The following is a 12,991-nucleotide window of genomic DNA, read 5'->3' as shown; positions in this document are numbered from 1 at the left end:
GGGGACAGTAGGATGTGGGGTGTATAGGGAGGGGTATAACAGGGCAGTGAGGGGGACAGTAGGATGTCGGGGTGTATAGGGAGGGGTATAACAGGGCAGTGAGGGGGACAGTAGGATGTCGGGGTGTATAGGGAGGGGTATAACAGGGCAGTGAGGGGACAGCAGGATGTCGGGGTGTATAGGGAGGGGTATAACAGGGCAGCAGGATATTGGGGTGTATAGGGATGGGTATAACAGGGCAGTGAGGGGGACAGTAGGATGTGGGGTGTATAGGGAGGGGTATAACAGGGCAGCAGGGTGTTGGGGTGTATAGGGATGGGTATAACAGGGCAGTGAGGGGGCAGCAGGATGTTGGGGTGTATAGGGAGGGGTATAACAGGGCAGTGAGGGGGCAGCATGGTGTTGGGGTGTATAGGGAGGGGTATAACAGGGCAGTGAGGGGGACAGTAGGATATCGGGGTGTATAGGGAGGGGTATAACAGGGCAGCAGGATATTGGGGTGTATAGGGATGGGTATAACAGGGCAGTGAGGGGGGCAGTAGGATGTCGGGGTGTATAGGGAGGGGTATAACAGGGCAGTGAGGAGGGCAGCAGGATGTTGGGGTGTATAGGGAGGGGTATAACAGGGCAGTGAGGGGACAGCAGGGTGTTGGGGTGTATAGGGAGGGGTATAACAGGGCAGTGAGGGGGACAGTAGGATGTCGGGGTGTATAGGGAGGGGTATAACAGGGCAGTGAGGAGGGCAGCAGGATGTTGGGGTGTATAGGGAGGGGTATAACAGGGCAGTGAGGGGGACAGTAGGATGTCGGGGTGTATAGGGAGGGGTATAACAGGGCAGTGAGGAGGGCAGCAGGATGTTGGGGTGTATAGGGAGGGGTATAACAGGGCAGTGAGGGGACAGCAGGGTGTTGGGGTGTATAGGGAGGGGTATAACAGGGCAGTGAGGGGACAGCAGGGTGTCGGGGTGTATAGGGATGGGTATAACAGGGCAGTGAGGGGGACAGTAGGATGTCGGGGTGTATAGGGAGGGGTATAACAGGGCAGTGAGGGGGACAGTAGGATGTCGGGGTGTATAGGGAGGGGTATAACAGGGCAGTGAGGGGGACAGTAGGATGTTGGGGTGTATAGGGAGGGGTATAACAGGGCAGCAGGATATTGGGGTGTATAGGGATGGGTATAACAGGGCAGTGAGGGGGACAGTAGGATGTCGGGGTGTATAGGGAGGGGTATAACAGGGCAGTGAGGGGGACAGTAGGATGTCGGGGTGTATAGGGAGGGGTATAACAGGGCAGTGAGGGGGACAGTAGGATGTTGGGGTGTATAGGGAGGGGTATAACAGGGCAGTGAGGGGGACAGTAGGATGTCGGGGTGTATAGGGAGGGGTATAACAGGGCAGTGAGGGGGACAGTAGGATGTTGGGGTGTATAGGGAGGGGTATAACAGGGCAGTGAGGGGGACAGTAGGATGTCGGGGTGTATAGGGAGGGGTATAACAGGGCAGTGAGGGGGACAGTAGGATGTCGGGGTGTATAGGGAGGGGTATAATGGCAGTGAGGGGGACAGTAGGATGTCAGGGTGTATAGAGAGGGGTATAACAGGGCAGTGAGGGGGACAGTAGGATGTCGGGGTGTATAGGGAGGGGTATAACAGGGCAGTGAGGGGGACAGTAGGATGTCGGGGTGTATAGGGTGGGGTATAACAGGGCAGTGAGGGGGACAGTAGGATGTCGGGGTGTATAGGGAGGGGTATAACAGGGCAGTGAGGGGGACAGTAGGATATCGGGGTGTATAGGGAGGGGTATAACAGGGCAGTGAGGGGGACAGTAGGATGTCGGGGTGTATAGGGATGGGTATAACAGGGCAGTGAGGGGGACAGTAGGATGTCGGTGTGTATAGGGATGGGTATAACTGGGCAGTGAGGGGGACAGTAGGATGTCGGGGTGTATAGGGAGGGGTATAACAGGGCAGTGAGGGGGACAGTAGGATGTCGGGGTGTATAGGGATGGGTATAACTGGGCAGTGAGGGGGACAGTAGGATGTCGGGGTGTATAGGGAGGGGTATAACAGGGCAGTGAGGGGGACAGTAGGATGTCGGGGTGTATAGGGATGGGTATAACGGCAGTGAGGGGGACAGGATGTCAGGGTGTATAAGGAGGGTTTACCTGCAGTGGTGAAGCTCTTTTACATGTGTGATACAATATTGGTATCAGGTCACCTCGAATTCTTTGTCCAGCTGTGGAAGATCACACCGCCAGACTGCAGGTATCTAAAATGAGACGGTTAAGGATTTAGGTAAAAAAAAAACCTGCAAAGAACTGTCCTGTTCTGGACACGGGAGATCTTCAAATTAGGAACCCCAGAGCAGAGCAGTTTTTCAGATCAAATCTTTAAAACAAGTCATACACTGACCGGGGGCGCATGGTAAAATCCTGAAATAGTACGAGGCAAGCCTGGGCATATAATGACATCTATTGCCCCAAAGGGAGAGGCAGAGGCCCAGCATGGGGCCGCCACCACCACCACAAGGGCAGTAACGGACTGGGAAGTAAACCATTTGTCACCTTCCCCCCTTGCCCCTTAACCCCCAAATGTGGTGGACGGCCCAGAGAGGGGTATTTAGCAGGGCTCCACGATGCTGTGGGCAGTTTTTAACAACTTCCCTCCCACCCTTCCCCAAGTTAAGGTTAAGCAGGACCTACATATTCAGTACCAACAGAGGCGACACCGCGCTGCTCGTCACAGCAACGGCGCAACTGCAGCGCCAGCCAGGTGGGGGATGCTAACAACGTACAAAGAACTGGGCGCCTACATTCGGGTCGGCCCCGGGTAGAGTCCCAAGTATAGACTGGCAGGCTGAAGCCGCTGATTGCGATAGGACCGGCTCTGTAACAAAGAACGAGGTGGAAAGCTGGGCGCCAACTGTACGGGACGGCCCAATCCTCCAGTGGGGGGGGGGGGAGAGTGGTTAAGTGGGCCGGGGGAGGTCAGCCAGTAGGACTTGCCGGTCCTCTCCCCCCACAGTCATATCGCGCTAAGGGCGGGCAGTTAGGGGTATAACAAGTGTAGTTAATATAAAGCTGTGACTTTTTTCTTCCCCTTAACAAGGTGTGGTCTCGTTCATTTTAGGTGGTTTTAATTAAATTAAGGGAAAGATCGGGGGAATATATCTTTAAGGTTGAGGACAGAGTGGCCAGGGAACTTGAGAAGGTGTTATGGGTTGGGGTGGAGAAGCAGCGTTATGCCATTAATAAGCGGAGGGCAGTGTGACACTATGACACCGCGGTTCTGGTTCCTCTCTCTGCACACCCAGGGCTCGGAGCACGCGTCACACTGTGAATACTTAATCCTGCAATTTATTAAAATCCAAACTAAACAGAGCAGGTAAACATTTATCTTGACTCACTTTATGTCTCCAGTGCCAGAGATCAGACAGCAGGACTGCTGTCAGACACTGGAAACCCTCCAGAGATGGCCGCGTCACCCAATGACCTGGTGAGTGCCCGGGGGGCAAGCCCCACAGAGCAGGCTGCCCACGCGCCATACACAGACGCATACACCACACACACACACACATGCCATGCACTATACAATGAGAAAGCTCCATTCACAGACGCATACACCACACACACACACACACACACACATGCCATGCACTATACAATGAGAAAGCTCCATACACAGACGCATACACCACACACACATGCCATGCACTATACAATGAGAAAGCTCCATACACAGATGCATACACCACACACACACACATGCCATGCACTATACAATGAGAAAGCTCCATACACAGACGCATACACCACACACACATGCCATGCACTATACAATGAGAAAGCTCCATACACAGACGCATACACCACACACACACACACACACACACACAATGCACTATACAATGAGAAAGCTCCATACAAAGACGCATACACCACACACACACACACACACACACCATGCACTATACAATGAGAAAGCTCCATACACAGACGCATACACCACACACACACCATGCACTATACAATGAGAAAGCTCCATACACAGACGCATACACCACACACACACAATGCACTATACAATGAGAAAGCTCCATACAAAAGCACAATTAACACACACCACATATACTGTATTTGTACACCAGGGATGGGAATTTCTCGGATGTGTGTGCCTAAAATGTTGTCCCTGGCGCCTGTGTTTGGCCGAGGGGCCATGGCGACCCCAAAACATCACACGGTTGTTTTCATTTTGTATTTTAAGGGCTTGAATAAAAGGTCTTCTTTTTAATACTCCATAGTGCTGTCAACAACCCCAATTTTTTTGGGGTGTATATGTATATATATATATATATATATAATCAAAGGCTCCTTACCAGGCAGACCAGAGAATCCAGGGAATCCAAAGCAGGCACAGCAAGGAAGAGACAGCACACTTGTTAGCAAAAAGAATTGTATTAGTGAAGCAGGCACAAAACACCAACGTTTCGGTCCTAAAAACAGGACCTTTATCAAGGGAGCACTCCCTTGATAAAGGTCCTGTTTTTAGGACCGAAACGTTGGTGTTTTGTGCCTGCTTCACTAATACAATTCTTTTTGCTAACAAGTGTGCTGTCTCTTCCTTGCTGTGCCTGCTTTGGATTCCCTGGATTCTCTGGTCTGCCTGGTAAGGAGCCTTTGATTGTATTCATTCATATGGGACTAAGCACCTGTCCTCATCTGTATTTGTGTGCCATCTGCTCTGTTACCTATATATATATATTGTGACATAGTCCAAAGATGTTAGGCAGCTTTCTGCCCCATTTTAGAGCAGAAAGTGCAGGAATAGCTAAAAATGATCCGTTCCACAGCTTCCCATTAACTCAGGCAGCTGGATGGAAAATCCAGAGCACAGATTACAATGGCTCTAGTTCTCCCTCACCTGCTCTTCTAATCACAAGCACAGGTATTTAGAGCAGAGAGGTTTTGCATTTCACTCTCTCTCCTTGGAGCCTGGGGGCTGGGGGTGTCGCTACTCTCCTGCATCCAGTATCGAGGTTGACGGCCTCTCCACGTATCACAGTACCAGAGGATTTGCCTGGACACCCCAAACAGATAAGACAAACAAATGGTTACTGCTGTTGCTAAAAGACTGTGCTGTATCTTGTGACCCTAAATGAGAGAGCATTGTTTTAAGCTGGGGAACCAGTTTAGTTGGCCAGCAGCTGTTAGAGAGACTGATTTTGATGTGTAGTTAGATCCCTGAAAGGGATAGGATTTTGTTTATATAGTTTGGTTTCTTTTTACTTGAAATAACAGTGTGGGAAATACTGTAACAATGAAATGAGTGAACTGCTGAATGAAAGTATCTGAGTACCTCTAACCTACACATGTTAAAGCTGCAGTACCTTACTTGGATGAAAATAAAGCAGGCAGAAGCCTGAGTTAAGCAGCTTAATACTTTGTACGATCCTGTTTTTGTATTAAATAACCCTAGAAGACTGTGTCGGGAAGAACCCAGACAGACGTCAGCACTACAAAAGAGGGGCGTTTGTCACAATATATATATATATATACATACATACCTATATAGTGAGTGGGTTCCATGTAAAATGGATTTCAGGCAAAAGGTGACACGCTGTGCTCATTTGCATGTCATTTCCCAGAATCCCTTGCTGCAGTGGAAGCACTGTATGCTAGGTGATAATGGTGAAAGGCAGGGTGCAGACCTGTCTGTAATTGCGCTCATAAGTGATCTTTTTATTTGCTATATATAAATATATATACCTAAGACATTATTTATATATACATACCGTAAATATATACACACCATAAATACCATCCATCATATATATAAATACACTCCATCCATACATAGTGTTGCCAGGTTGCTTCTCCAAAAATACTGGACACAATATACACTCGAGACACATGCACGTGCGAGACACACACATCTCACCTCTCCACTCCATGCTGTTTCCTCCTCTCCTTGGCCCCACCCTGAGACTCCTGACACCTCCTCCTGATTGGCTGCTGTTGGGTAATGCAGCCAATCAGGATGGAGGAAGCTGCCCAGCCCTCTAGCAACAGCCCTGATCTCTCCCTGCTCGAGGAAATCCCACGACCACCAAACCCGTTAGGTCACTATGTCCAGAGAAGTAATACCGGTATCCACATACACGCCCAGAGAGGTAATACCGGTATACACATACACGCCCAGAGAGGTATACACATACACGCCCAGAGAGGTAATACCGGTATACACATACACGCCCAGAGAGGTAATACCGGTATACACATACACGCCCAGAGAGGTAATACCGATATACACATACACGCCCAGAGAGGTAATACCGGTATATACATACACGCCCAGAGAGGTAATACCGGTAGACACATACACACCCAGAGAGGTAATACCACTATACACATACACGCCCAGAGTGGTAATACCGGTATACACATACACGCCCAGAGTGGTAATACCGGTATACACATACACGCCCAGAGAGGTAATACCGGTATACACATACATGCCCAGAGAGGTAATACCGGTATACACATACACACCCAGAGAGATAATACCGGTATACACATACACGCCCAGAGACGTAATACCGGTATACACATACACGCCCAGAGAGGTAATACCGGTATACACATACACACCCAGAGACGTAATACCGGTATACACATACACACCCAGAGAGATAATACCGGTATACACATACACGCCCAGAGAGGTAATACCGGTATACACATACACGCCCAGAGAGGTAGTACCGGTATACACATACACGCCCAGAGAGGTAATACCGGTATACACACACACGCCCAGAGAGGTAATACCGGTATACACATACACGCCCAAAGAGGTAATACCGGTATACACATATACGCCCAGAGTGGTAATACCGGTATACACATACACGCCCAGAGAGGTAATACCGGTATACACGTACACGCCCAGAGAGGTAATACCGGTATACACATACACGCCCAGAGAGGTAATACCGGTATACACATACACGTCCAGAGAGGTAATACCGGTATACACATACACGTCCAGAGAGGCAATACCGGTATACACATACACGTCCAGAGAGGTAATACCGGTATACACATACACGCCCAGAGAGGCAATACCGGTATACACATACATGTCCAGAGAGGTAATACCGGTATACACATACACGTCCAGAGAGGTAATACCGGTATACACATACACGCCCAGAGAGGTAATGCCGGTATACACATACACGCCCAGAGAGGTAATACCGGTATACACATACACGTCCAGAGAGGTAATACCGGTATACACATACACGCCCAGAGAGGTAATGCCGGTATACACATACACGCCCAGAGAGGTAATACCGGTATACACATACATGCCCAGAGAGGTAATACCGGTATACACATACACGCCCAGAGAGGCAATACCGGTATACACATATACGCCCAGAGAGGCAATACCGGTATACACATATACGCCCAGAGAGGCAATACCGGTATACACATATACGCCCAGAGAGGTAATACCGGTATACACATACACGTTCAGAGAGGTAATACCGGTATACACATACACGCCCAGAGAGGTAATACCGGTATACACATATACGCCCAGAGAGGTAATACCGGTATACACATACACGCCCAGAGAGGTAATACCGGTATACACATACACGCCCAGAGAGGTAATACCGGTATACACATATACGCCCAGAGAGGTAATACCGGTATACACATATACGCCCAGAGAGGTAATACCGGTATACGTATACACGCCCAGAGAGGTAATACCGGTATACACATACACGCCCAGAGAGGTAATACCGGTATACGTATACACGCCCAGAGAGGTAATACCGGTATACGTATACACGCCCAGAGAGGTAATACCGGTATACACATACACGCCCAGAGAGGTAATACCGGTATACGTATACACGCCCAGAGAGGTAATACCGGAATACACATACACGCCCAGAGAGGTAATACCGGTATACGTATACACGCCCAGAGAGGTAATACCGGTATACGTATACACGCCCAGAGAGGTAATACCGGTATACACATACACGCCCAGAGAGGTAATACCGGTATACGTATACACGCCCAGAGAGGTAATACCGGAATACACATACACGCCCAGAGAGGTAATACCGGTATACACATACACGCCCAGAGAGGTAATACCGGTATACGTATACACGCCCAGAGAGGTAATACCGGAATACACATACACGCCCAGAGAGGTAATACCGGTATACACATACATGTCCAGAGAGGTAATACCGGTATACACATATACGCCCAGAGAGGTAATACCGGTATACACATATACGCCCAGAGAGGTAATACCGGTATACGTATACACGTCCAGAGAGGCAATACCGGTATACACATACACGCCCAGAGAGGTAATACCGGTATACACATACACACCCAGAGAGGTAATACCGGTATACACATACACGCCCAGAGAGGTAATACCGGTATACACATACACGCCCAGAGAGGTAATACCGGTATACATATACACGCCCAGAGAGGTAATACCGGTATACACATACACGCCCAGAGAGGTAATACCGGTATACGTATACACGCCCAGAGAGGTAATACCGGAATACACATACACGCCCAGAGAGGTAATACCGGTATACACATACACGCCCAGAGAGGTAATACCGGTATACGTATACACGCCCAGAGAGGTAATACCGGAATACACATACACGCCCAGAGAGGTAATACCGGTATACACATACATGTCCAGAGAGGTAATACCGGTATACACATACACGCCCAGAGAGGTAATACCGGTATACACATACATGTCCAGAGAGGTAATACCGGTAAACACATACACGCCCAGAGAGGTAATACCAGTATACACATACACGCCCAGAGAGGTAATACCGGTATACACATACACGCCCAGAGAGGTAATACCGGTATACACATACACGCCCAGAGAGGTAATACCGGTATACACATACACGCCCAGAGAGGTAATACCGGTATACACGCCCAGAGAGGTAATACCGGTATACACATACACGCCGAGAGAGGTAATACCGGTATACACATACACGCCCAGAGAGGTAATACCGGTATCCACATACACGCCCAGAGAGGTAATACCGGTATACGTATACACGCCCAGAGAGGTAATACCGGAATACACATACACGCCCAGAGAGGTAATACCGGTATACGTATACACGCCCAGAGAGGTAATACCGGAATACACATACACGCCCAGAGAGGTAATACCGGTATACACATACACGCCCAGAGAGGTAATACCGGTATACGTATACACGCCCAGAGAGGTAATACCGGAATACACATACACGCCCAGAGAGGTAATACCGGTATACACATACATGTCCAGAGAGGTAATACCGGTATACACATACACGCCCAGAGAGGTAATACCGGTATACACATACATGTCCAGAGAGGTAATACCGGTATACACATACACGCCCAGAAAGGTAATACCAGTATACACATACACGCCCAGAGAGGTAATACCGGTATACACATACACGCCCAGAGAGGTAATACCGGTATACACGCCCAGAGAGGTAATACCGGTATACACATACACACCCAGAGAGGTAATACCGGTATACACATACACGCCCAGAGAGGTAATACCGGTATACACATACACGCCCAGAGAGGTAATACCGGTATACACATACATGCCCAGAGAGGTAATACCGGTATACACATACACGCCCAGAGAGGTAATACCGGTATACACATACACGCCCAGAGAGGTAATACCGGTATACACGCCCAGAGAGGTAATACCGGTATACACATACACGCCGAGAGAGGTAATACCGGTATACACATACACGCCCAGAGAGGTAATACCGGTATACACATACACGCCCAGAGAGGTAATACCGGTATACACATACACGCCCAGAGAGGTAATACCGGTATACACTTAAATGTCCAGTATTACCTCTAATGTTTTACTGGACAGTGTCCAAATACAGGACAGTCTGGTTCAATACTGGACACCTGGTAACCATAGCCATACATCATATATACGCACATACAAACCATCCATACATCATATACACGCACATACATTAGATAGATACATAATTAGATTGTAAGCTCTTCGGAGCAGGGACTCCTTTTCCTAAATGTTACTTTTATGTCTGAAGCACTTCTCCCCATTATGTGTTATCTGTATTATTTGTTATTTACAGTATATGATTGTCACGTGTATTACTGCTGTGAAGCGCTATGTATATTAATGGTGCCTCACACACACGCGCGCATGCGCAATCGGCACTTTCCGGCTGCTCTTGCGCATGCGCAACCGTCAAGTTTCGATCGTGCATGCCCATGAGCGACTGGCAAACGCATTTCGCGCATGCGCAGTCAGCAAATGCCGATCGCGCATGCGTGACATTTGTCCTGGTTTTCCCCGGGACAAATCTGCATACATACATACATGATACACCCCCCCCCCCCCTCCCCAAAATATTATCCACGAGAGAAGTGGAGCTGATGGGCTCTGCAGCACCACCAGCTGGCTGGAGCCGCACACAGCTTATCACTGCTGCCCAATTTTGTTTAGATCTGACCAGCGCCCCCCCCCCTCCCCCCTGTGAGGGGCAGAGAAACATTGTGCAAACCGGGAGTAATTACACTCTCATTCTGCACCTGTGTCATATCTTTGTGTTTCTTTCATTCTGTACTTGTTGAGTATATTATATTATTCTGTTGTGCCTCACCATGTAATTGTGCTGCATCATTGTGCCCCACTGTGTAATTGTGTTGTATCATTGTCTCACACTTTGTAGTTGTGTTGTTTCATTGTGTCACACTGTAGTTGTGCTGAATCATTGTGTAGTTGTGCTGTATGATTGCATTGCACTGTGTAGTTGTCCTGTATGAATGCGTTGCACTGTGTAATTGTGCTGTATCGTTGTGTCGCACTGTGTAATTCTGTTGCATCATTGTGCCCCACTGTGTAATTGTCTTGTATCATTGTCTCACACTTTGTAGTTGTGTTGTTTCATTGTCACACTGTAGTTGTGCTTAATGATTGTGTAGTTATGCTGTATGATTGCATTGCACTGTGTAATTGTGCTGTATCATTGTGTCGCACGGTGTAATTGTGCTGTACCATTGTGTCGCACGGTGTAATTGTCTTGCATCATTGTCTCACACTTTGTAGTTGTGTTGTTTCATTGTGTCACACTGTAGTTGTGCTGAATCATTGTGTAGTTGTGCTGTATGATTGCATTGCACTGTGTAGTTGTCCTGTATGAATGCGTTGAAATGTGTAATTGTGCTGTATCGTTGTGTCGCACTGTGTAATTCTGTTGCATCATTGTGCCCCAATGTGTAATTGTCTTGTATCATTGTCTCACACTTTGTAGTTGTGTTGTTTCATTGTGTCACACTGTAGTTGTGCTGAATGATTGTGTAGATGTCCTGTATGATTGCGTTGCACTGTGTAATTGTGCTGTATCATTGTGTCGCACGGTGTAATTGTGCTGTACCATTGTGTCGCACGGTGTAATTGTGCTGCACCATTGTGTCGCACGGTGTAATTGTGCTGTACCATTGTGTCGCACGGTGTAATTGTGCTGCACCATTGTGTCGCACGGTGTAATTGTGCTGCACCATTGTGTCGCACGGTGTAATTGTGCTGCACCATTGTGTCGCACGGTGTAATTGTGCTGTACCATTGTGTCGCACGGTGTAATTGTGCTGCACCATTGTGTCGCACGGTGTAATTGTGCTGTACCATTGTGTCGCACGGTGTAATTGTGCTGCACCATTGTGTCGCACGGTGTAATTGTGCTGCACCATTGTGTCGCACGGTGTAATTGTGCTGTACCATTGTGTCGCACGGTGTAATTGTGCTGTACCATTGTGTCGCACGGTGTAATTGTGCTGTACCATTGTGTCGCACGGTGTAATTGTGCTGTACCATTGTGTCGCACGGTGTAATTGTGCTGTACCATTGTGTCGCACGGTGTAATTGTGCTGTACCATTGTGTCGCACGGTGTAATTGTGCTGTACCATTGTGTCGCACGGTGTAATTGTGCTGCACCATTGTGTCGCACTGTGTCATTGTGTTGCTCAGGTTCAGTACCGCGGCCTGTTCCTGATGATCCTTGTGTTGGGTATCGGGGGTACCTTTCAGTATGGGTTCCACATCTCCGTCCTGAACGCCCCCTCCCCGGTGAGTATACTGTGCAGCCGCCACTGGGGTGGAACCTGTGACCAAAATAGCAATATTCCAAGAAGGGTTTAAGTGAATTGAAATGCGCTGCTTAAGGGCAGGTAAAAACCAGTGGCAGAGCAGAGGTCCTAACTGTATTGTGGACACACATTTGGGCCATTGAGTGTCCCGCAGTCACTCGATAAGACAGGCTGCCCTGTATCCCGGCATATAATGTCCCTGGAATGTATCTACCCTGGGGATGTGAGCGAGCGATGTGTGTTCTTCTGCGCCTCTTCCAGTACATGAAAGCGTTCATCAACAGCACGTGGATACATCGTTACAGCTCACCCATCAGTGACAATACCCTGAGGATACTCTGGTCATTCATTGTGTCCAGTTACTGCATTGGAGGTATTGTGGGAGTCATGGGATCAGGATACCTACCGGACAAATACGGAAAGTAAGTGCATGTCAAGTGGCATACCTGTGTGGGGCGGAAATCCTCGGAAATATATGGGGGTTGTTGATTAAACACTGATTGAATCAGAGTGGAGAAGGGGCAGCTCAGTGAGTGAAGACACTGACTGGCACTGAATTTGCAGCAGGGGAACCTGGTTCAATTCCCGGTGTCGGCTCCCTGTGACCTTGGGCAAGTCACTTTATCTCCCTGTGCCTCAGGCACCAAAAATATAGATTGTAAGCTCTGTGGGGCAGGGGCCTGTGCCTGCAAAATGTCTTCTAAAGTGCTACGTAAAACTAGCAGCGCTATACAAGAACAAACAATTATAATCACT

General features: G+C 48.5%; 1 protein-coding gene and 1 long non-coding RNA gene across 5 annotated transcripts in view; one reads left to right on the top strand and one right to left on the bottom strand.

Annotated features, from left to right (window-relative positions):
• Nucleotides 1–12,991, bottom strand: part of LOC142464865 (uncharacterized) — a 24,024-nt gene extending 11,033 nt beyond the window's left edge. Inside the window, exons 1-3 of one of the 2 annotated variants that reach the window (XR_012787743.1) lie at nucleotides 12,450–12,991; nucleotides 12,170–12,250; nucleotides 2,161–2,264 (exon numbers count right to left, since the gene is read on the bottom strand). This is a non-coding gene — a long non-coding RNA (uncharacterized LOC142464865). Of the gene's footprint in view, nucleotides 1–2,160; nucleotides 2,265–12,169 lie in introns of both variants that reach the window. The other variant, XR_012787742.1, reaches the window with a different exon arrangement.
• LOC142464863 (solute carrier family 2, facilitated glucose transporter member 9-like) overlaps nucleotides 3,385–12,991 on the top strand; it is a 32,844-nt gene continuing 23,237 nt past the window's right edge. Inside the window, exons 1-3 of one of the 3 annotated variants that reach the window (XM_075568491.1) lie at nucleotides 3,385–3,490; nucleotides 12,117–12,215; nucleotides 12,497–12,657. In XM_075568491.1, the coding sequence (XP_075424606.1) occupies nucleotides 3,467–3,490; nucleotides 12,117–12,215; nucleotides 12,497–12,657 (284 nt within the window). In that variant the 5' untranslated portion in view covers nucleotides 3,385–3,466. The remainder of the gene's footprint in view (nucleotides 3,491–12,116; nucleotides 12,216–12,496; nucleotides 12,658–12,991) is intronic. The other 2 variants (XM_075568493.1, XM_075568492.1) reach the window with 2 other exon arrangements.

The sequence above is a fragment of the Ascaphus truei genome, chromosome 13 (genome assembly GCF_040206685.1).
Source record: "Ascaphus truei isolate aAscTru1 chromosome 13, aAscTru1.hap1, whole genome shotgun sequence".
Lineage (NCBI taxonomy): Eukaryota > Metazoa > Chordata > Amphibia > Anura > Ascaphidae > Ascaphus > Ascaphus truei.
Note: the sequence above shows the minus strand (reverse complement) of the source record. Positions and strands in the feature narration are given on the sequence as shown.